Source organism: Taudactylus pleione, unplaced genomic scaffold (assembly GCF_031769625.1).
Source record: "Taudactylus pleione unplaced genomic scaffold, aTauple2 ptg000634l, whole genome shotgun sequence".
Classification (NCBI taxonomy): Eukaryota; Metazoa; Chordata; class Amphibia; order Anura; family Myobatrachidae; genus Taudactylus; species Taudactylus pleione.
This window is the reverse complement of record NW_028285036.1, coordinates 226,725-250,152: the sequence shown is the minus strand read 5'-3', so window position 1 is coordinate 250,152 and position 23,428 is coordinate 226,725. Positions and strand designations below refer to the sequence as shown.

The 23,428-nt window shown below is 46.6% G+C and overlaps 1 protein-coding gene across 2 annotated transcripts in view; it reads right to left on the bottom strand.

Moving 5' to 3' along the window:
- Window positions 1-231: 231 nt before the first annotated feature.
- Window positions 232-23,428, bottom strand: part of LOC148479140 (sodium- and chloride-dependent GABA transporter 2-like) — a 48,051-nt gene continuing 24,854 nt past the window's right edge. For both annotated transcript variants that reach the window (XM_088454869.1, XM_088454870.1), the window contains exons 4-15: window positions 21,264-21,404; window positions 19,448-19,529; window positions 18,260-18,392; window positions 14,278-14,412; window positions 10,152-10,255; window positions 8,951-9,075; window positions 8,111-8,223; window positions 7,827-7,964; window positions 7,075-7,177; window positions 6,192-6,292; window positions 5,913-6,083; window positions 232-1,642 (exon numbers count right to left, since the gene is read on the bottom strand). In XM_088454869.1, coding sequence (XP_088310995.1) covers window positions 1,535-1,642; window positions 5,913-6,083; window positions 6,192-6,292; window positions 7,075-7,177; window positions 7,827-7,964; window positions 8,111-8,223; window positions 8,951-9,075; window positions 10,152-10,255; window positions 14,278-14,412; window positions 18,260-18,392; window positions 19,448-19,529; window positions 21,264-21,404 — 1,454 coding nt within the window. In that variant the 3' untranslated portion in view covers window positions 232-1,534. The remainder of the gene's footprint in view (window positions 1,643-5,912; window positions 6,084-6,191; window positions 6,293-7,074; window positions 7,178-7,826; window positions 7,965-8,110; window positions 8,224-8,950; window positions 9,076-10,151; window positions 10,256-14,277; window positions 14,413-18,259; window positions 18,393-19,447; window positions 19,530-21,263; window positions 21,405-23,428) is intronic.

Below are 23,428 nucleotides of genomic sequence, written 5' to 3'. Positions count from 1 at the left end.
ACTGCACAGTACACACAGTTGCGCTGTTAACATGTCGCACATTAGCGAATGCATAAGATCCGGTATGAAAATGCTGTTTATTAGCTTAGTGCGCACCCATCTGCCCAAAGTTAACTAGCGCATTTTCCCAAACCCCTAATACTTACATAAAGCACACTCACATAAAAGGTTCCATAGCTTTAAAGTATAAGATTCAAGTTTTATTCATTTATTACAAATGCTGTGAAATAAAGGCTATTTGGTAACTAAGGTTTAATACATGATAAGTAAGCCGTGTTTGGTGTTGTACTGATCTGCTCTTTCTCAACAGCTTTCCGGTATCATCGGTGTGAAGATCGTAACATGCATTCTCAACTTATGGACCGTAGAGTGTTAAAACACCAAAATGTACATTGTAAAACCAACAGCCTAGATTTGCATGAGGCGGGAAAACGGAGGCAACAAGCTGTTAGAGGCTGTTCTGTGTCCATTTGAATCAACCTGTTAAATGTCCTGTAACAAACGCACCGTGATGGGGAACCAATGGGATCAGCAACAAACCTCTCTATTGTGTTGTCTGTTTCTGTAAGGGTATAAATGTGTTTGTTGTGACCCCAGTCTGGAGTCTTCTTGCTGCTTGCTGATTGACGGAGGTTTCTTGCTGATGCCGGTATCTGGTCCAGAGCACGTGCGTATGTATAACTGTATCTTGGGTCTGTATAATTTCTTTGCGCTAAATTGTACTTAGATCACAGCGTGTAACTGACTGTACTTTACTTGAATAATACTTTGTGCTTTGGAAACACATGTTCAAGGTCTAAAGTCTTTATTTTACTGTATGACTGCGTACGCAAATAACGTCAATATTAGAAGGTATAGGCAGGCTTTGAGAAGGTATAGGTAGGAGCGCATAGAGGCACTAAATTCAGTATCCTTACCCTGATAGCCAGATGAGGCTAGCAGGAAAAAGCTCCGAGGTCCAGACCAAATGATTCCGAGGGCCTTATATGGCCCCCGGATAGGAGGTTCCCCATCCCTGGTCTAGGGGGAGATGCATTTAATAGAATCATTTCTGTAGGTGGTAGTGCGGCTTTTACATTACAACTGTTGTCACTTTTTTACATTATATATTTTATATATCATATAGAACAACATTTGCAGGCGGTAATGTTACAAGAGATGAGACTGCAGTCGCCCCTCAGATCCACACAAGTCCGGTGAATGGTTCCTCTGATATAGAATTAGTGAGAGTTGCGACATGCCACAGAAATACAATCAAGGTTTTAATTAATAAAATGTATAACGGACTACAACACTGTGCGCGTTTCGCAGGCCAGTTCCACACTGTGCAAATATCCTTCAGATGTGACCAATATCCAGAGTAACACAGCTGTGTAGACAATCCTGGGTCGTGTGCAGGTGTGTGTATATTCCCAGCACGCACATAGGTCTGGTATGCGTGTAAAGATGACACACATCGTGGGACCCCACAGTGTGTATGTTGCTGTGCCCAGTGGCTGAGTACACTTCGGGCATGTGTACACCATGTACTGTCCTAGCACAGAGATTCCTCCAGCTGGGATATGGCTGTTGACTGCGTCTGTTGGTCTTGTAAAGGCTTCTGAGGCAGGTCTGGGTCCGGGCAGATCAGCTGACGGAATCTCTGCAAGATAAAAAAAAGTTTTAGTTACGTTTGGGTCAGGGAGGGCTGATAGGAGCTAAACAAAATTAATAATCCCCTTTATTTACTTTCTGTGTTTTTACCAAAGCCTTTACAACTTTCAGGCCAAGCTATATCAGGATAAACAAACAACTGCTTGGACGATGTAAAGGTCTTTGAAGAAAGACAGAAAGTGCCACGATTGTAACCTAATCAGGATAAGTAGAAAAATAATATATGAGTGTAGTCATGATTACTACTAAACAATAAAGTTGCTAGGTGACCATGTTTACAGCAAATCTCTGTGTGTAAGCATCAAGAGGTAAATGTATGCTGATATAGGCTTCAGAGGTCTCATGTCACTTGTCTGATTGCTTATTCTTCGATGCGTGGTATCACAGATGGCTTATTCCTCAGCCAACAAATGCCAAAATATTGGGAAATGTTTTTTTTTTGGCTAGGAAAGGACTATATTTGTGGTCACTCCAAGGGCAGGTATATTCCCTATTTTGACAAATGCATCCATGTTTGGTGAGGTCTCTGCATAAATTTGTGGCCTGTGGAAATTTGTTACTGATATATTCAATCCTACTAAGGCCCGTATTCAATTAGGACCGAAAAGTCAGTTGCCAGACTTTTCGCCGTCATCGGAGGTTTTGGGTGCAAAAAAGAATCGCACTCGTACCCGCTTATCCCCGTATTCAATTCCAAATCGGCGAGAACGAGACTCGGCGAGAACGAGACCCGGCGAATCCGAAATGAGCTAAATGTTTTGTCAGTTCTGGGGAAATCAGCCTGACACCTCCCAAAAGATGCTCTGACACGGGGGATCACTCTGGATGCCCCCCCGAATAGCCCTGCTGAAGGTATTTGAGGTTTTTAAATGGTCTCAATAGGAGCTACATAGTGTTTTTACAGAAGTGGTGAAGAATAGCATTTTGAAAGTTATTTTGAGAAAATAAGTAGTCCCATCAAATTTGGGGTACATGAAAATGGGTGCTAATGTGAAGTTTTAAAAAATGTGAAAAGTCCACCTGCCGCAAACACTTGCAATCAAAAAAATACCTGGGCATACTTGGGGACCCCCAAGAGTCTATTTCACTAGTTTTTTAGTTTGTCCCCCAATTTTGTTTTTTATCGCCCTCAAAATGAAAGTATTTTTTTCGGGTGTCCTGAAATCATTTTTTTTACATTTTGATGCAGTTATCCTTTGGGGGCCTGTCCCATGGGTGCTGGATTTTTTTTTTTTTTCATTTGTACCCGAAAACCCCAATTTTGCACTTTTTTTCGAGTTATCGGAGGTTCCAATGCATTGACTTTCCGCACCTGTGAAAAGTGTCTGGAATTGAATACGGGGATAAGTTGAAACCGGCGAAAATTATGTCATCGGCGAAACTTTCTTGCAAAAACTGACTTTTCGCTCCTAATTGAATACGGCCCTAAGTAGCTATAGAGATAATGCATCTCCCCCAAGAATCAATATAATGTAATCATGTTGCATATGTGCAGAATTTCATACCAGGTTTAGTCATATCTTATTGGTTTCAGAAAATATATATATTTTTTTTTTTTGTAGAATATTTTTTTTCTGAACAAAGGGCAATAAGCCCCTGATTCAGAGCCGGACGCTCTGACCAGAGCGCTCGCTCTGAATCAGGGCCCACCTCCATAAATATGGAGCGTCCTCCTGGACGCTCGTATAGCTGTGGGTCACCACCCACAGCATATACGAGCGTGCAGTATGATGGTCGTGATGGTCTTGACCATCGCGACCATTGCCACTGCGAGCAGAAGCCTGCGGTTGAGTTTTTCAACCGCAGGGCCAGGAGTGATTTTGGCTCTATCAGAGCCAAAATCACTCCCACTGACATCACTAGTGATGTCAGTGGGGCCGGCTTCTGACGGTAGGCGTTCCCTTGGGAACGCCTCCGTCTGGCAGGCACGCCCACCAAAGGGGGCGTGCTGTCAATCAACATCGACAGCACGCCCCCTTTGATCAGACACAACGAGAGAAGGAAAGTCCTTCGCTCGTCGCGTCTCGCGCATGCGCACCATCGACCCACTTGCGAGCGGACAGCCGCTCGCGAGTGGGTCTGAATCAGGCCCTAAGACAGTTGTAAAACATAATAGGATACCAGCACAACTCTTTCCATGGTATCAGAAATTCTGGTTGCGGGTAAGAAAGAACAAGATTTAAAATGTTCTAAAATGTTTTTAGAAATTGTCAGTTCATGGGGCTCAGTCTACCCCTGAGGAATTGTCAATACCTTCTAGCCTTCCCTAGCATCAGATTGCGCGACACAGAGAGAATATGCGTTTTTATTCGGGTTTTATTATCAGAAAAACTGTTTTTGCATATATATTGTCTGTAAACCAATTTATCATCACTATTTTTTATTTAAATAAGCATTGTGATTTTTTTTTTTTTGGCATATTAATCTCTATTTAATAGCATCCATTGTTTTTGGTTTCATAAAGTATTCACATGCCAGTTAGAGTTGCTTTTTTAAATATTTTTAACATAGGGATGTGAGCCGACCCCCGTATTTTGATTTTGGTTTTGGATCTGTATCTCCTTCAAGGTTTTGGATCTGGGTTTGGTTTTGCAAACCACCCTCAAGTGTTTTGGTTTTGGTCTTGAATCAGGATTTTTTTTAATAAAAAATAGATAAAAAGTTTTAAAAACTGCATAAATTACATGATTTTAGCTATCTAAAACCAGAAATTAAGATTTAAAATCTGAATTCTGAACCACAAAAAAATCAGAACCGCGACCCGGATTTCCCAGATCTCCTCTGGAGATTAGAACTGCGACTCTGATTTATCCGGATTCAGAAAATTCGGGTGGATTTGGATTTCTGGAGAGCCGAACCGCACATCTCTAATTTAATGCTATATTTATGTGGGGGGTTGTATGGTTTACAGTAAAGCTGGGTAACACACCTGTACAAACACACTTTTGATGCAATGTTATGATAGACTTCACTCCTGCTCGAAAGTCCTAATAACAGTACCGATATGCACCTACACACCTATACAAACTCACTTGCGATCTTCAATCCCCATCTGTCCAAAATTTTGTGGCGCTGCTGGAGGGGGATCGGTAGAACAGTCGAAAGTGCATACACACTGCACTTATAGGGCCTGATTCAGCAAGGATGGCAATTACAGAGCTGCACGCAGGCTATAGATATATAGTGTATGCACGCAGGCAATTAGGCAGAGGTATTGATGGGCTAGCGTGCGTATTAGCAAGATCCAATCTGCACACTCGCAGAATGGCTCCTGCTCACGCGCAGATTCCCGATAATCAGGACCATAGTCCGCTATGGCATCGTCAAATCGGATGACTATTAAAGAGCACATAATATGCGATCCTTTGATACGACCAACTTTCTTCCGACAAAACGTGATTGAAGTGCGATATCGCATGAACGGGTCGAAATCGCAAGAATGATCCGATAATTCTATAGGTGTGTACCCAGCTTAGGTCTGATAATATTAGGATGTGATTTCACTGTGGAATCAATAGTATCTGAAGACTTCTAAAGGGTGTAAGCTATTGAAATAAATCTAATGGTGGCACAACTTGGTGTTTAATAGTGAGCATGAGATACATTTTGGGTGATTTCAGTAGGTTTTAGACAGACAAGGTGTCTTTGTTTTGATTAACCCTTTGCACCCATTTATCACGCTTGTCCAGGAAAGTTTTGCCCTGACGGAAACATAAAGCAATAATAGTATTAAAAAATTGAAGGAGCATATGTACAATCCAATAAATTAAAGTTATATGCATGGTTTCTATATATTATGAAAGTGTAAACCTCTGTATTATGTACATACTATCTGTCCTATTGGAGAAAAGTGCTATATAAAATTATTATTATTAGGCCACATTGAAAATTAAAAGTTTCCTTGATATTGGGACAGTATCAACTTTGCCGCAACAATAGCTCCAATACACAAAACTAATCCACACAGACCAATAGCTCCCAAGACAGTAGCAACAAGTCTTGGTGATACCAGCTTCATGGTACAATACTTGGTGATATTAAACTTGCTTGTAATCTTTCTTGATTGGTTTGAGAACTCAAAGAAGTGTTGAGGCCATGTCAGATATTTGGCAGCAGTAAGCTCTGACTGTAACAGTGACCAAGGGACGGCTCATGTACCTATCTATCCATGAGGCGGTAAAATGTGGCAACAGGCCCAACCAAGTCTGGTTTGGGATAGTCAGCGTTGGTGGGTTTCCTGGGGACAGTAGTAGCCTTACCTCAGCTATTGGTCCTTTAATTGTTGAGACCTTGTACCACACCCAGAGAGGGGTGCAAACCATTGAAGCCAGCGCTAGCAGCCAGCCCACAGCGTCCCCCCACCAGGGGTATGTGTAGCGCTTGTTATACTGAAGAGGGGTGTACTTCACCAGCGAGAAGATAAAGGTGGCCTGTAAGAAAAGAGGTGGTGAGTCCACAGCATCTCAAGATTCCAGTTCTCCTATGAGGCCTTCAGACACTACGGCCTACCCCACAGACCATTAATACCTCCCTCTCACCAGGCACACAGCAGGGGTGATGAACAGCCAGCAGTATTTGATGATGGGCAGAGGTCTGTAGCCAATCATATGCTCCACATTGTCATAGAAGTTGTCTGCACCTGTAGATGGAGGAACGCGTCATTAAATGCGCCTTAACATCACATTCATGAAAGATAGTTTTTTTGTTTGTTTTTTAATTATACTTTAGGTGACAACATATAGGTTATGGAGTCTTTCATTTTTAAAAATTTATTTTTCGAAATACTGTCAGTCTCTCCCGACCAATAGTGGACCAAATGCCATCGGAAGGGTTGCAGCGCCTGTGTGGGCCAGCGATCTGCCGTATCCACGGAAGCGTGGGCAAACTTGTGTTATCCTTTTCCAGCCCGTGTTGGCATTTGTGCCCCCCCCTCCCCCTTTTCAGAACAGATTGCTGCAACTTGGGTTGTTTAATAAGATTGTATTTGAATTATTTCTCCATGGGAATAAAAACTGTTCAAAAGATTAAAAATATATATATATTAAAAAATACTTCAATTTAGAAAAGATCTCCTTTCGGTAAAATGTCCTTAAAAATGTCATTGTAGACGAAAATGAGTGGTGACTGGACAGAACCAGTCAATTGCTGATTAGTTGCTGAGCTACATCCATTGTTATTGATTACAGAGCACGTTCACACGGTGGAGGCTCAACCAATAGTCACTAAACTGCAGGCAATAAATTCATTAGGAATCGGTGACGTCATTGAGCCAAATGGCCGATTGGATGCGATGCAGTACATTGGTTGTCATGGGTTACGGCACAAGTGCGCCACTTTGTCTAGGTCATTAAAGTGGACCCTTTGTCTCGTATTAGGGCAAAGTGATAGCTTTAGGGAAGAGGGAGAGAGTAAAAAACTCACCATAAACCCAGCCAACGCACAGCGTCTCAAAGATGGCGACAAACAGAAGACACATTCCACTGGCCGCGTAATAGTCAAACAGCTGGAACACGTACATGCCACCCTGTGGGTGGGAGGAACATTATTATTTTATTTTATTTATGAAGCCCCTCAAGGGTTCCACAGCTCCCTACATTGGGGAACATGAGAATATGGTGCAAGATTTATTATTATTATAATTTGTTTTATATAGATACACCCTATGACGCAGCGCCCATTAATCCCTGGCCCATATCATGAAAAGGCAGCATACAGTAACCAAGGGAGCCGTCTAAACAATTCCATCCTCCACTGTCCAATGCCTGTTACTGTACGTCCAGGAGCAGCGGCTGTCACAGGTATCAGTGGGCGTGTTTGCTTAGACCCTAATCAGCAAATTCTACTAGCTAGGTGAGAAGGAGGGAAGATATTGCACCCAGGTGGGATTAATATCTAATTAAAATGTAAACATATTCTGCACTTTAATAACAAAAAAAAGGCATACTAGCTTCAAATGGACTAATGTCCTGAACCCAGCCTTGACCTAACGCAGGGGTGGGCAACCTGTGTCACTCCAGATGCTGCAGAACTACACATCCCAGGATTCTCCGACACAGTTTTGCAGTTAGGGCAACGGTGGAAGGGCATGCTGGTATGTGTAGTTCCGCAGCAGCTGGAGTGCCGCTGCTTGCCCACCCCCGGCCTAGTGCATGGAGCTATCCGCCATCACCTACCTCGGTTAACATGACAAGTCCGATGAGGAAGGAGAAAATACAGACCACCAGGATAAGAAGCTCTCGGCGGTTCTTCTTGCGGAAGGTGCTGGGATACATGTCCACCAATGAGGTGACCAGGCTCTCCACACAGACAAACTGAGGCCGCGGAGAGAGGACAAATAAAATATAAGTGTGACTGAAGCACATACCTGCATGCATCTGCATATGTTTCAGCAATCATTTATAGGATTATATTCTTCTACAAAAATAATGTAGACATGCCATCACATATGTGTCCATACCTGACTGTCCAGACCCAGGAGAATCACCATGATGAAGAAGAAACAGGCCCAGAGGGGTGAGAACGGCATCATGGACACAGCTCTGGGGTATGCAATGAAGGCCAGTCCAGGACCTGAAGACCAATACTCAGTTTAGGAAAGAATCTCATCACTAGACCCAGCATGGAGGCATCTGCCTTTGGTTCTGCCCTTCATGCATGGAGACCTTCCTAAGACCACTGCCCGGGCCAATTATTCCCAGAGCTCCTCTGGGCCAGCAATCTAATCTGTTTCTAGGTAAGAAACCCTTAAACTAGGACCAGCAACGTAGACCAGGATGAGTCCTTCTAATATGTCTGTGGATGGACCATGGGCTTGTAGACAATATCATAGACCGGAGCCTTCTTGGAGGTATAATGTACAGATATGGAATAGTATTGCTCAGTTTAGTGTCCAACACATCTCCCCCTGACCAAGCCGTACCTCCTGCACATTATTCTATATATTATATTCAATTTCAGGAGTACACAAGATCCAGAATGTTTTAGAGTAATGGAGTAAAGGGCTTGTAGAGACATTAGTCATTTACTTCCAATTATAGAAGTGTATTGTACAAAGGGGCACTGAAACCATTTATAAATGTAAAGAGATTTATTTTTTTTCACAAGTTTTCATTGGCATAATGACTTTACCAATGAATTACTTATCTCGAGCTCACGTTGCTCAGGTGACTACAATACAGAGACAGGGATTCTAAGGAGGAGGAAGACGATCTACTGTGATGTACAGGTTTGGGAGGAGGTGTAAGTCATACATGTACTTATAGGGAAATAAGTGACTAGGATGCCGGCTAGCACTCACCAGATTCTGCCACTTCAGAGATCAGCACCCCTTGTTCTTCTGCCATAAAACCCAGGATGGAGAAGATGGCAAAACCAGCCACAAAACTGGTTCCACTATTAAGGAAACATAGAGCAATGCAGTCTCTGCCAGGAGGGAAAAATAAGATAGCACTAGATTAGTCAGCGGTATATGTTTCAGTTCTTTGCCATCTATTCATGTATTATATTGATATGGGGTGGGGGTGGGTCTGGAGGTGGCAGGGTGACTCAACTGAATGGGGGAGCAGTTGGGTGGCCATGGCATTGGTAGGTACGTGGTGTTCTCTCTACCATGCCAAACTTTTTTGCGAGGAATTGTTTTGATGACCAAACAACTCATTGATAACAACCATATGGAATTAGTGGTTACTTGTAAATTAGCCACACATACGGTTACTCAATGGCAAACCCCCCCCCCAAAAAAAAAAAACCCGGGTCCAACATGGAAATCACCAATAATTGTTCTAAATAATTGTAAGTCTGATTCAGGGTGAGACATTAGCCAGTGACCATCTGCAGAGGGTCCTTCGTTCGGACAAACCGACAACAAATCCCGTTTTCCCGCGCATGGATGGCTTGTTACACTTGTGGACGCCATTAAAGAAATAAGGGACCTGTATATCTTCCCATCCATGTGAGTATTTATTCAGTGTGATCGTCTTCATACACAGTGTACTGGAGTGAAGGCCTCTGACGGGGCTTCCAGTTGCCCAAGTTAACTTGAATCATCAGGATGAGTGGTAATAGATTTATTTAGAAATTGTTCAAATGCAGAGAAACGGGGGGGGGGCTTAGTGGTGACCTCACAGAGGTAGCATTTTCATATATAGACTCAATACTGGTGTAAGGTTGAATGAATGATTAAGCATAGAGGGTGCCTGGTAATATTAGGCAAAGGAGGTCATGCACTAAGTATGGTGGAAAACTCCACTTGACTTGGTCCCAGGTTGCCCATATGGAAATCAAAATAGTAAACATTGACATTACTATATGTTCTCTGACCACGCCCCCTGTCACTAGGACTCCTCCCCATGTGTCACTTCAGACTCCTCCCCCTGGACACTGCTGACTCCTCCCCCTGGCTCTGCTGACTCCTCCTCCTGGCAATGCTAACCCCCCCCTCCCACCAATAAAATGGCTGTGTACATGTTGTATCTCCCAATGTGTATGTACATGGGTACCTGTAGCAGTTGTTGTTATACTTGTTGTAGCTCCCCAGGGCAGTCAGACACCCCAGGCAGATGGCATAAGAGAAGAAGATCTGCGTCCCAGCATCCATCCAGACCTGCCGAGGAGAGTCTGATGAATGGCAAATATGAGATCAGTTGGTAAAGGAGCCCGTCTCATCCTTATGCCCACAACCTATAGCATGCACACACCTACAGGCTAAGCACAATGACCCATGAGTCCTGGCACCGGGTGAAGCCGCTAATGGCGCTGACATCATTCTATGGCTCGTTATTGAGGCTATTAGGCCAGAGGCTGTGGCTATGGAAACGGTGAGGGGTCCCTGGTGGGGTGTTGTCTGCTGCCAGTGTAGTGACCTCGGGTTGGCTGAAAATCACTAGGGAGTGGTGAAGGCACTTTAGTATTTCTCTGTACTAGGTTCTTGCACCCTGGTCAGAGTCTGATTACTGGCTAGGAACCCTACTCCCCCTGACAGCACGGTGAGTGAGGATTATCGGTGTCGGTACTGGCCATACAGGGGGCCGGTCCCGCTGGTAGCTGTTTCAAGGTGGCTGGGACCTCCGCCCCACTTTATTTATTCAAATATTATTTTACAACGTTTGTGCTAAGTTCCACCTTTTTTGGGGGGACTGGGATTGAATTGGGCATGTAGCGCCTTCATGGGCCCTGTTCCCAATGGCCTGTGGTGAGTCTGAGCGACCTTTCTGCTTCATGGACCTCAGCTACACATGACACACACACCCCACTAACCTTCAGAGATGGTGCAGTCCGAACACCCTTGTCCCATAGGAACGATTGGCCCGGGGGCTTATGGAAAGAGAGGCCGTTGTTTTTCGAAGAAAGGACTTTTTGCACTTTTTTCTATGTGCATGGGTGTTATAAAGCAAAAAAAAAAAGGTCTAGTGGCATGAAAACAGAAAGTTCCCTGCAGAACCCCTGGCACCAGGTCCCAAACTGCAGCTCTGTCAAATACACCTGTTAAATCTTCCCAATTATGCACTAGGTGAGTAGTCGTCGCCCCGTCCCCTAACCCCTTGTGTTACATGATTCTAAAATAGTTCTATAATGGACTCTATAGAGGTCACTGAATATAAAACAAACTCAAATATTAAGATATATCAAGTGGTCGTGGCAACTGCCAGACTGTACGCAGAAAACAGGCCCCGCCCCCTTGTGTCGCTTCATCCTGAAAGAGTTTTATGATGGAATCTAGAATTGTCTCTAAAGATAAAGCAACCCAATATATGAGGCTATGCCCAACGATAGGCCACTGCCAGACTCCAGAAATAACATCATATCGTCCATGTTTCAAACACAAACTCAGATCTGCGTATGACAGAACACAGCCCAGGGGCCGGGGTGGAGGGTCAAACTCTACAAAATGTCTAAAACAAAACTACAAAGAACCTAAAAAAAAAGAGAGAAAATAACATTCCAGCTCCGCTGCCTCCTGACAGCCTCCTCTCGGTCTCGTTACTTCTGGCAAGGAAAATGTTTTCAAGTAAAGATCTGCCCCCTACCTGTCCCAGCTGGGTGTAAATATCAGTACGCGGAAGCCCAGTGGGATCAGCCACCTCGTGGGGCTCAGGGGGGACAGCAGCTCGCCTCCTGTCTCACACACAGTGCAGAGAGTTTGGCTCAGTCCTTGTCCACATTCCGCTTCACGTCCCCTGCTGACAATCTGTAACGCCGGCGACTGACTAATAATGCCGGGTGTATGCCTGCAGGCCAATCATTTGGGTGACCCGCTGGGGCACCTGTAAGTATATTTGTACATGGATGACTGCTCACCCCAGGACTGAAGTCTGTTGGCTGTTCTGTGTCTGGTGGACCATTCCCAACACACCCGTGTCACTGTCACGTGTATAGATCGCGCCGTGTTGCTGTTCTTAATACACATTTGTGCTGACATGTCTGGCGCCCACTAGCTCTAGTCTGGCCCATTCAAATTACTCACACAACCTCTTTGGTCTCCTCCTATTCCCTTTAAACATCAGTCTGCAATCATGTACGATGCAGTCACTAGCCGAGCAGTCTATTACAAGGGTGGTACCTTATAAACCGGTCACTATGTTTACATTATATCAAAAGGGTAATTTACTAAGGGCAATACGAAACCATTAGTCGCCAAAGCCCCTAATGATGTCATCTCTGCGAAACGGGCTTCATTTTGATTTAGGAGCAGATTCAACTAACGGGTGCAAATTTGGACCTGGACAGATTGGCCTGATGCTGAGTAGCTCGGAAAGCGGACACAAGCAGCCAAATTTACCAATGTATGCTAATGCCAGTTTCCGCCCACTGTTTTTCTGTCCGCAGCCCTAATCATCATTAGTCATTGGCATCGGCATTTACACCCCGGGGGCAAAATATCTGTCAGAAACAGACGGCCCACCTCCAGCCACACGCCTCATGGTCACACGGAAGTCTGGCTACATGCCCGTGTCAATCCCGTGATGCTCCCATGAGACGGATCTGTTGTGTCTGCGTGTTATCGGCCCAGTTGCCCCCCACCAACGTAAATTTAGTGGAAAGATTCGGCCAGGCACTAAGCCTCCACTTGTGAGCATATGCATGGCACAGTACAAGGGTATTCTGTATATATGCACAAAATGCCTCCAATTTTGGACTTGCAACTCAGAACCAGGCCCGTTGTGACGCAAGAGGGGCAAATGTAAGATTTTTTTGGACAGAAATGCCTGATTCTGAATGTAACATACACCAGCGACGTGCGGTGAGGTCAATGGCTGGGGAGGCACACATGGAGATGGGTCTGAGTGCTGGGAGCCTGTCTCATCCCCTACTCACTGTATCTCTCCCCCTCACTACACTAAGCTTCAGGGTCCATTGATTCTCCTACCTGCATCCCTGTGCCTTCTCTTGCTGCTGGACTCCGATCAGTAAACACTGCAGTGCACTTCCTGGTCACATGACACATCCAAGGTGTCCATTAGTGTTAAAGACACACCCCCATACTCAGAGGCATGCCTCTATTAGCTCTCTTTCTGTGCAGCTTACTGCCCGTGGTGTGGCCCCGCCCCCAGCTCTGCAAGTAGTGTTTGACTATACAGAAGCGAGGCTGAGCTGTTGCTGCCTCATCTCTCCACTCCCTGGCTGCCCCAGGGAGCTCCACAAAGCTGGTGAGTGTTAACTATAAAAGATGATTACAATAAACAAAGATGATGTTTATAAGTTATAAATATCTTCTTTGTATTATTCTAAACATTTTATATCAAATCTCAGGAGTATGACAGGGGAGGCTCTGCACATACTGTGCAGTGTTACTTCTTTCATTGGGCAGGATGTATCATGTATCGCATATTCTATGAGAGACATCCTGCCTCTTATCGCATACAGAGTGGCATTTATTAACACCACATTCATGAATAAGTAAAAATAATGACACTATGAATTAAGAGCTGTTCCTCGCTATGTAAGGACTTCCGTGATTATGGTGGGGAGGAGAGGGATCTGGATTTCTGCTAAAAGAAGGCCATAGACTTCCATTGGTGTTGCCTTTTGGGCACAAGCTCTGGAGAGTTTTGCTTTCCTGAGATTGATATATATGGAGATTGTGGCAGACCTCTGAAAACAGCAGTTTTCAGGGTGTTGACCGCATTTTTTGTACTTACTACATCTCGCCCCAATGTGATTTAGAGTTCTCCCCAGCCCCCATCCAAACCATACGTCTGTCTGCAGATTTAAAATATGCCCCTCCCCCACCAATAGCATCGCAGCATGGCTTGGCCCCACCGTCTAGATTAATTTACGCTTAGATGTAACTGAGGCCCGATGGTGGCAGCTGTGCGCCAGGACGTTTACATGACACTTTATGTCAGAATTCTTAGGAACAAAGACACAATACATTAGTGACCATCTACTGGGAATTCAGGCTAAAAACTGCTTCAGAATAAGCCGCAACACCCAGGGTGAGATATACCAAGCCTTGGTGAGAGATAAAATGAAGAAGTCGCCTATAGCAACCTACCAGCTTCTAGCTGTCATTTCATAGACTGGGCTAGATGAATGGATCTTAGATGCTGATTGGTTGCTTTGAGCAATTTCTGCACTTTATCTCCCTCCAAGGCTTGGTACGTCTGCCCTCCAGTCTGTAATCACCTGTGGGTCCTGCAGCCTGCTGAGGTCCGGGTACAGGTAGAACTGGATGCCCTGCAGAGCCCCTGGCAGGGACACCCCTCGGATGAGTAAGACAATCAGCATCAGGTAGGGGAAGGTCGCCGTAAAGTATACAACCTGCAGAAATACAGAGAGTTTATGAGCGAGGACAGACTACTTAATGCAAAGAAGGCTCATTCAGGATAGAACACATTACTGTCGCTGGTACAGGTCACACCACTGCATTCCCAAAATCTAAGACGCTTTACTGCACATTATTCCATTCGGCGTGCCATACAGGGTTCTCTTTAATAGGGGGTTACAGCGTGAAAGCTTCATGTATTTATTATTTATTAACATTTGTGGATTGGGGAGGTAGTCAAGAAGCTGGCAGTTGAAAACCCGACTGCCGGCTTCCCGACTGTCAAATCCTGGCACGGGACTAATGATAGGCGTCGAAATTATCATTATCCACCCGCCGAAATCTAGACGCCCAGCATACCGAACAAAGGTAAGGCGGGCGTCGCAAACGAACAGCCACGCGGAGGGGGGGAGGTAGGTTCGGGGGCTCCCGGGGGGACTTAGGGTTAGGTAACCCCCCCGGGAGGGTTAGGGTTGGGTTAGGGTTAGGCTAGGGAAAGGGGGGGGTTAGGGTTAGGCACCCCTGGGTGGAGGTTAGGGTTAGTCACTAGGGGGTGAGGTTAGGGTTAGGCACCCCTAAAGGAGGGTTAGGATTAGGAGGGGGAGAGGGGTAGGGATAGCTTACCTACCCGCCCTGTCAGGATCTGCGCTGTTCGGACTGCCGGCGTCGGGATTTGAACCGCCGGGCTCACGTCCGGCGGTCATTCATACCGATCTTGTGTATTGGTATAGTTATGTGTATAGCAACAGGATATTCCATAGGGAACAAGTACAGCAATAGAACAAAACTGGGCATTAACAGACACACCTAGGGGTAAGAGGGCCCTGCTCGCAAGCTTACAATCTGTAAATGTTTATTGCTGTCAAAGGCTTTGGGGGTCTATTTACTAAGCCTTGGATGGAGATAGTGTGAAATGAGATAAAGAACCAGCCAATCAGCTGCTAACTGCCACGTCACAGGCTGTCTTTGAAAAAAAGACAGTGAGGAGCTGATTGGTTGGTACCTTATCTCCGTCAACTTTATCTCCATCTGAAGCTTAGTAAAAGACCCCTTAGTACTGTAACACTGGCAGACAGTGATTGAACTATTGCTATTGGCTGGCATGGTAGAGGTTAACCTCCCAGCCCCCAACTCCTGCCATCGCTCCTTTGCTGTTGGCCAATCAGAAGGCAGTGACCCTGGGAGCTTCCGCCTCCACGGAGCGGGAGAGACAAACAGAGGGACATTTATAATGGGGACGGCAGCTGGCAGGAGAGGACCTGCACATGACTGCGGTCACCACTGTACTACAGGAAGGGGAACACAGAGAGAGAGCAGTGTACAACGGAAGGGAACACAGAGAGAGAGCAGTGTATAACGGAGGGGAACACAGAGAGAGAGCAGTGTATAACGGAAGGAAACACAGAGAGAGAGAGCAGTGTATAACGGAAGGGAACACAGAGAGAGAGCAGTGTACAACGGAAGGGAATAGAGAGAGAGAGCAGTGTACAACGGAAAGGAGAACAGAGAGAGAGCAGTGTATAAAGGAAGGGAACACAGAGAGAGAGCATTGTATAACGGAGGGGAACACAGAGAGAGAGCAGTGTACGACGGAAGGGAACACAGAGAGAGAGCAGTGTACGACGGAAGGGAACACAGAGAGAGAGCAGTGTACGACGGAAGGGAACACAGAGAGAGAGCAGTGTATAATGGAAGGGAACACAGAGAGAGAGAGCAGTGTATAACGGAAGGGAACAGAGAGAGAGAGCAGTGCATAACGGAAGGGAACACAGAGAGAGAGCAGTATATAACGGAAGGGAACACAGAGAGAGATCAGTGTATAACGGAAGGGAACACAGAGAGAGAGCAGTGTGTAACGGAAGGGAGAACACAGAGAGAGAGCAGTGTATAACAGAAGGGAACACAGAGAGAGAGCAGTGTATAACGGAAGGGAACACAGAGAGAGAGCAGTGTATAACGGAAGGGAACACAGAGAGAGCAGTGTATAACGGAAGGGAACACAGAGAGAGAGCAGTGTATGATGGAAGGGAACACAGAGAGAGAGCAGTGTATGATGGAAGGGAACACAGAGAGAGAGAGAGCAGTGTATAACGGAAGGGAGAGCACAGAGAGAGAGCAGTGTATAACGGTAGGGAACACAGAGAGAGAGAGCAGTGTATAACGGAAGGGAGAACACAAAGAGAGAGCACTGTATAACGGAAGGGAACACAGAGAGAGAGCAGTGTATAACGGAGGGGAACACAGAGAGAGTGCAGTGTATAACGGAAGGGAGAACACAGAGAGAGAGCAGTGTATAACAGAAGGGAACACAGAGAGAGAGCAATGTATAATGGAAGGGAACACAGAGAGAGAGCAGTGTATAACGGAAGGGAACACAGAGAGAGAGCAGTTTATAACGGAAGGGAACACAGAGAGAGAGCACTGTATAACGGAGGGGAGAACAGAGAGAGAGCAGTGTATAACGGAAGGGAGAACACAGAGAGAGAGCAGTGTATAAGGGAAGGCAACACAGAGAGAGAGCAGTGTATAATGGAAGGGAACACAGAGAGAGCAGTGTATAACGGAGGGGAGAACAGAGAGAGAGCAGTGTATAACGGAAGGGAACACAGAGAGTGAGCAGTGTATAACGGAGGGGAGAATAGAGAGAGAGCAGTGTATAACGGAAGGGAGAACACAGAGAGAGCAGTGTATAAGGGAAGGCAACACAGAGAGAGAGCAGTGTATAACGGAAGGGAACACAGAGAGAGAGCAGTGTATAACGGAGGGGAGAACAGAGAGAGAGCAGTGTATAACGGAAGGGAACACAGAGAGAGCAGTGTATAACGGGAGGGAGAACAGATAGCAAAGGTAAAGGCTAAGAAGAAAGAGGATCCAGAATGGGAATAGAGAGACCTACAATGAGATCAGCAAGAAAGTGTGAGACAGGGAGGGGGCGATAGAAGGAGAAAGAGAAAGGGGGTGGGATGTATCAAGCATCGCATTGTAAATGCGATACATCCCGCCACTTACCGCATGCATAGCGAAATTTATTAACGCCATATGTATGTAGTACTGCGATCAAAACCGCAAAGCCGTCTGTGTGGAAGAGCTGTCCTTTGTGGTATGAGGACTTTATGACCCAGGAGTCCTTCTGTGCATTCAGAAGGTCCATCGACCATCAGTGGTTAACAATCGATGGTTGGTAATCATTGATGGTCAATGGCCATCCCTCGTTCCCTCTTTCCTCCATATTGGAAGCAGCATGTGAAGTTTGCTGCATGTGTTTGTACCTTTGTGGGCAGAAATATAGAGCTCCTGTTTGACTATACTTTCGGCTGCTCCTATATAGTGCGTCTGCCTACACCCGTGACTCCTCCTCTTGCAGCTGAAGGGGCGTATCTTAGGCTAAGTTTAGTGAGTGTGAGTTGAGAGCGTCCTGACGGAGAATTATGCTGAAATGCGAATACGCCCATTTTCAAATGGATCTCGCGCACCAAGGATAGGGCTGGTGCGAGTCTGCGCTGGTAATGAGAACGGCTATGAAACTAAACGCACAGATATAGGGCGGTGCAGTCGCGTAGATGTTTGCATCGCTGCATATGGGCGAATACACCCATAGATCTGTGCACGCTATGTGGGTGTAATTATGGCTGACTTGCTGGCAGCTCTGCTTCCTCCCCTTTGAAGCCACAGAATTGTTCTGTATCGTACACCTGTAATTCTCAGTCAGGATTTTACAGTTTTAAATTGTCCACTTTGCAGGAGTCTGGAAAAAAAAAACAGGTAGGACATCCCAAAGCCCGGCTGTCCGGGAGATATACTCAGCATTGCTCTACGATGGGGCTGCTGGAGGATAGTCCTCACCTTTCCCGTTGATTTGACCCCTTTCCAAATACAGAAGTAGCAGAGGATCCAGGCCAGCATCAGACATAGGGCCAGCTCCCAGCGCAGGCTGCCGATGTTATCAATACCATCGGATATACTCAGAACTCGCCTCCTGGAGAGGGAACACGGGGTTAGTCGGGTTGCCTGCAATCCGGTGGTAACCTCAAGCTAGGTACACACTATACAATTATTGGGCCCATTGCCAATAACCGGGTGATCGGACCATTTTCGTAGTGTAGTGTAATGTGTAGGCATCAGAATTAGGTCAAATGCCGATAAAATGGGCAGAAAGACAGATTATCGGACTGGCCAGAAGGCATCGGCCCAAAGGTCCCGATATCGTACATTGTGGGGGTATTCGTGATCAGGGCCGGCTCAAGGAGTCGAAGCAGCCTGTGTCGGCTCTGTTAATAGCGACCTGTAGATGCGCGCAACCGGAAATGGGGCATGACCTAATTACCATAGACCACGCCCCCAAGTGACATTATTTGGAGGCGCATGCGCATGGCACGCCTCCAAATAATGACAGGCTGGGGGTAAGCCCAGCACTCCGTCACAAGCTGGGCTTCCCCCAGCCCTCTCCCGGCACTGAATGGAAGTCGTGCGCAGCATCCATTTAGCTACTCCGGAGTTCCGCACCGCCACACAGCTGCGGTGGTGGGGGTCCCCAACCTCATGATTTGACCACCTGCGGGCCAAGGGTGGAACAGCGGGACAGTGCTGTCCCTCTGAAATCGGGATGTTGGGGAGGGGTGTGCCCTCAATTGGGTGGCGCCCCTGTTCGACCGCACTTTTCGAACACCCCAAGAGCCGGCCCTGTTCGTGATAGTCAGACCACATTTCCTACGATTTTTTTATGTTTACCATTAATGCTTGTGGGTGAACACATGCAAATTATTGATCCATGAGTCAAAAATTTGTCAGATTTCTCATTTAAATTGTACATTATGTGTTGCCGATATATTAATTGTGAAAAAAAATCGCATAGTGTGTACTTAGCGTGAGGCTGGATGTGTAAACGTAGAAAAGGCAGAACAGGGATGGGTCTCTGCGGATGAGAAACAGGTCCTTGGCTACAAACCACCAGTACGCCTACTGACCGCCAGTAGAAGGTGACATATCTATAATGTATGTGATCGGGGGGGGATAGGAAACGTTGTGACTTACTCCCAGAACTCGATGACGCTGGAAGTCCCGTTCACCGTCATGTTCTGGCTGCTGTTTCTGCTATGAAAATCCAGACAGTTGTCTGCGGAAACAAAGACCACGTCAAGCGGACACTTGTAGCTGAAGGACTCAAGAAACGGGAGTGGATTGTTCTTGGCTGAGATAATCAGGTGCTGTGTTATAATGTAACGGAATCGGTTCGATTGCCGGCAGCGCCTGGCCGACAACAGCAGAGTTCCCGGCAGCGGAAACCGCTGGAAATCCCGACCATGGATAGGTAAGTATTCTCTAACCTAACCTAACCCCCTAACCCTAACCCTCCTTAGGGGTGCCTAAACCTAACTTCCCCCCCAAGTGCCTAACCCTAATCCCCCCTCTAAGTGCCTAACCCTAACCACCCCCTTCCTCGCTGCCTAAACCTAAGTCCCCCGGGGGGGTGCCTAACCCTAAATCCCCCCCGGGGTGCCTAACCCTAACTCCCCCTTCCCCTAGCCTAAACCTAACCCTCCCGGGGGGGGTGCCTAATCCTAACTCCCCCTTCCCCTAGCCTAAACCTAACCCTCCCCCCTGCGGCTGTCCGCTCGATTGGGATGCCGATCGGTATTAAGGCAGCCGGCTTCCTGATTGTATACCAATGTAACTCATCTGTGTCAGAGAAGGACAAAGATAACAATGTATCACCTGCAGTATTTCACCGGAGTTCAATTATTGTCTACTCTACTGTACTCACCCGTATGCACAGTTCTACACATTGTGCCGTGCGCACATCCCCTATTTGTATGCCTGGTTTGCTATAAGACATAGGGGGAGATGTATCAACCTTGGAAAGAGATAAAGTGGAGAAATTGCCCAAAACAACCAATCAGCTTCTTCCTGTCATTTATCTAGCACAGTCGATTAGATGACAGTTGGAAGCTGATTGGCTGCTTCGGGCAAACTCTCCACTTTATCTCGCTCCAAGGCTTGATACATCTCCCTTGTAATCATCATCATTGTTCCCCTGGACCTACCTGATAATAGGTGCAAATGCAGAGCTGGATTAACAACAGGGCAACTGGGGCTGTTGCCCCGGGGCCCCCACACATAGTTACATCACCAGCGTAGAGGGCACTGTGACAAACTGGGGGCACTACAGTGTATTCATCACATATGTGGTGCTGGGAGCATTTACACAGATTACTTTTTAATAACATCGCTGGAATATCTCATTTACAATTTTACTGGTAGGGGCCCCCACCAGTTTAGTTGCCCTGGGGCTCGCACCAAACTTAATCTGGCCCTGTGCAAAAGATACAGCTGGAAATTATTTTGCACATCATTGAATGCCCCATGTCCCTCATGCTAGACTTGGGGTTGTACAAGGTTTCCTGGGTACTAACATTATGCCTCTAATCCATTAAGCAGGCAGAATAGAAAGTCTTGGTCTAGGTGTGCTTTTACTCCCAGCATGGCAAAGGTCCTCAGGGTCTCTACATCTCTACTTGGGTCTCACTGGTCTCCTGTAAGGAACTCTGGAATGCGTAACCCTTGACTGCAGTAATCCTTGTTTCTACTGTTACTCGGCTCACATAACTCTAGTCGACTACTGGCGAGGTCAAGGCTAGGCCATGGGCTACATCCTAAGCTCAAAATGATCTTTGCCCATATTCTTTGCCGACCTAACTCGGGATCCTCAGTACTAACACCCAATCCTGCCCCTGATGGTACATTTACTCATCTCAACCATGGCACCTGACCCACTAAATGGTCCTTAGCTTAAGGGGCATTGTGCCTATGCACTATATGCGTGGTGGACACTGTAAAAGGTGATAGTTACCTGTGTTCCAGGTGTGGTTGCAGGAAGCCCAGGGAAGATCGTAAGTGAAGGAATTGAAGAGATAGAAGAAAGCCCAGGCCAGGACTATGATGTAATAGAAGTTGAGCAGGATGACGATCACTTGGGACGAGTATCCTATACCTGGAAACACAGAATAGTGATGGCTTCAGATGACCATTTATTCTTGGCTAAGATAGCACCAGATAGAGAGTAAGATTATACGGTGGAGATGAAGGACAGGAGAGGTAAAAAGTTGGGTGCCCACTGCAACAAATCAGAGGACTGGAGAATGAGGAGGAAGGACGAGATCGGGAGAGAGGCCAGGGGGCATATGTAACTAAATATACAGTGTAGCCCCAAATTATATTGCAGCAATTTGGAATGTGTTGTCGAGGGAATTTATCAAGGGACATTTGCTGGGACACCAGTTCCCATAAGAGCCTGTCCCAGCAATGACTAAAAAGTAAAGTGATCGCTAATGCTCTACTTACACTTTTTGTCTGGGTACGTACCCAGCTGTGCAATTGCTCATGTGCAAAGCAAAATTGGTGCAACGTGTATCGGGAAGAGGTCCTATCCACCAGAGAGGGATCAGAAGATCTCATTCCAGCTGGGCTGACCCAATACATTAGAGCAGGTGAACACTATCTTCAGATGATGTTATCTAACGGAGAGAATCTCCAAAAAGCGGAGCTTTTCGGAGCTTGTTAAATAGCCTCATAACGCCGTCCCCATACAAAGCTACGGGATCGGCTGCTGCGCGAGTTGTCGCTTGCTTTATAGCCTTGTTATTTAGGTGCCCATTTATGAATGATGGCCTTTGAAATGCGATCTGGACATGATATTACCGCACATGATCGCACTGCAAAATGCGATTATAGCCCCAGGATGTATCATTCGGCACATGCAAGGGACAGGGGCTCCCAAAGGATCTCATCCCTGCGATGTGCCCGGGGAGCCGTCGGTGCTACTGCGCACGCTCAGTCCCGCTGAATGCACATGTGCAGCCGCCATTGCCAGGGGAAGCTTAAGGAACCCATACACGGGGCGATTTTTCACACAATCTGGCTGTTTTCGACTGATCGTAGCGAAAAATTTGGTGAAAATTAGTGTTTTCATACACGATTACGATGCGATGCGCGTCCCCGTAGATCAGATGGTTTTGCAGAAGGATTTCGACTAAACAGTATGATGTGACACAGCTTAATACATCGGATCGTATAGTCGTTTGTAGAATCGCACCACTTCTAAATACAAATCGTACAGAGGCCCTGATTCAGAGCCAGACGCTCTGACAGAGCTCTCGCTCTGAATCAGGACCGTCCCTCTTAGTTTTTAGAGCGGCCTCCTGGCCGCTCGCATAGCTGTGGGTAACCACCCACAGCTATAGCGAGCGGCCAAAAAGATGGTCGCGATGGTCAAGACCATCGCGACCATCGGGCTTGCGATGAGACCCTTGCAGTAGGGGCTCGTTGCCGTAAGCCCTGGAGTGCTTTTGGCTCTATCAGAGCCAAAAGCACTCCCACTGACATCACTTGTGATGTCAGTGGGGCCGGACCCAGACGGTAGGCGTTCCCATGGGAACGCCTCCGTCTGGGCAGCCACGCCCCAGCACGCCCACCAAAGGGGGCGTGCTGTCACTCACCATCGACGGCACGCCCCCTTTGGTGCGAGACCCATAGCGACGGCTTGGCCGTCATTATTCGGGTCTCGCGCATGCGCACGACTGAGCCGCCTCCGTCGTGCGCATGCGCACTTGGCCAACATCGACCCACTTGCGAGCCCTCGCGAGCCGGTCTGAATTAGGCCCAGAATGTCAAGGGAAGAATTTTCAAGGGAATTGTATGCAAGATCGGATCGGATACAAATCATCCCATGTATGGGGGCCTATAGCGATATGTAGCCCATTGGCTACAATGGGCTAACGCCATCTTCAGATGGCGTTAGCTGCGGGGGCCAATATCGGGAATGCATCTCATTCCGGGTGTTGGTAAATTTGGCAGCATCGCATCCCCCATAGAAACCTATGGGGGAAGCTGCTAACAGCCGGAATGGAGGAATCACAGCAGGTATCGGAGGTATCAGCTGCGGACCTTCATACATCTGGGGGAATATTTATGGTTAACCCCCGAAAATTTATGTTTTTGGGGATAAAGCTGCAAATA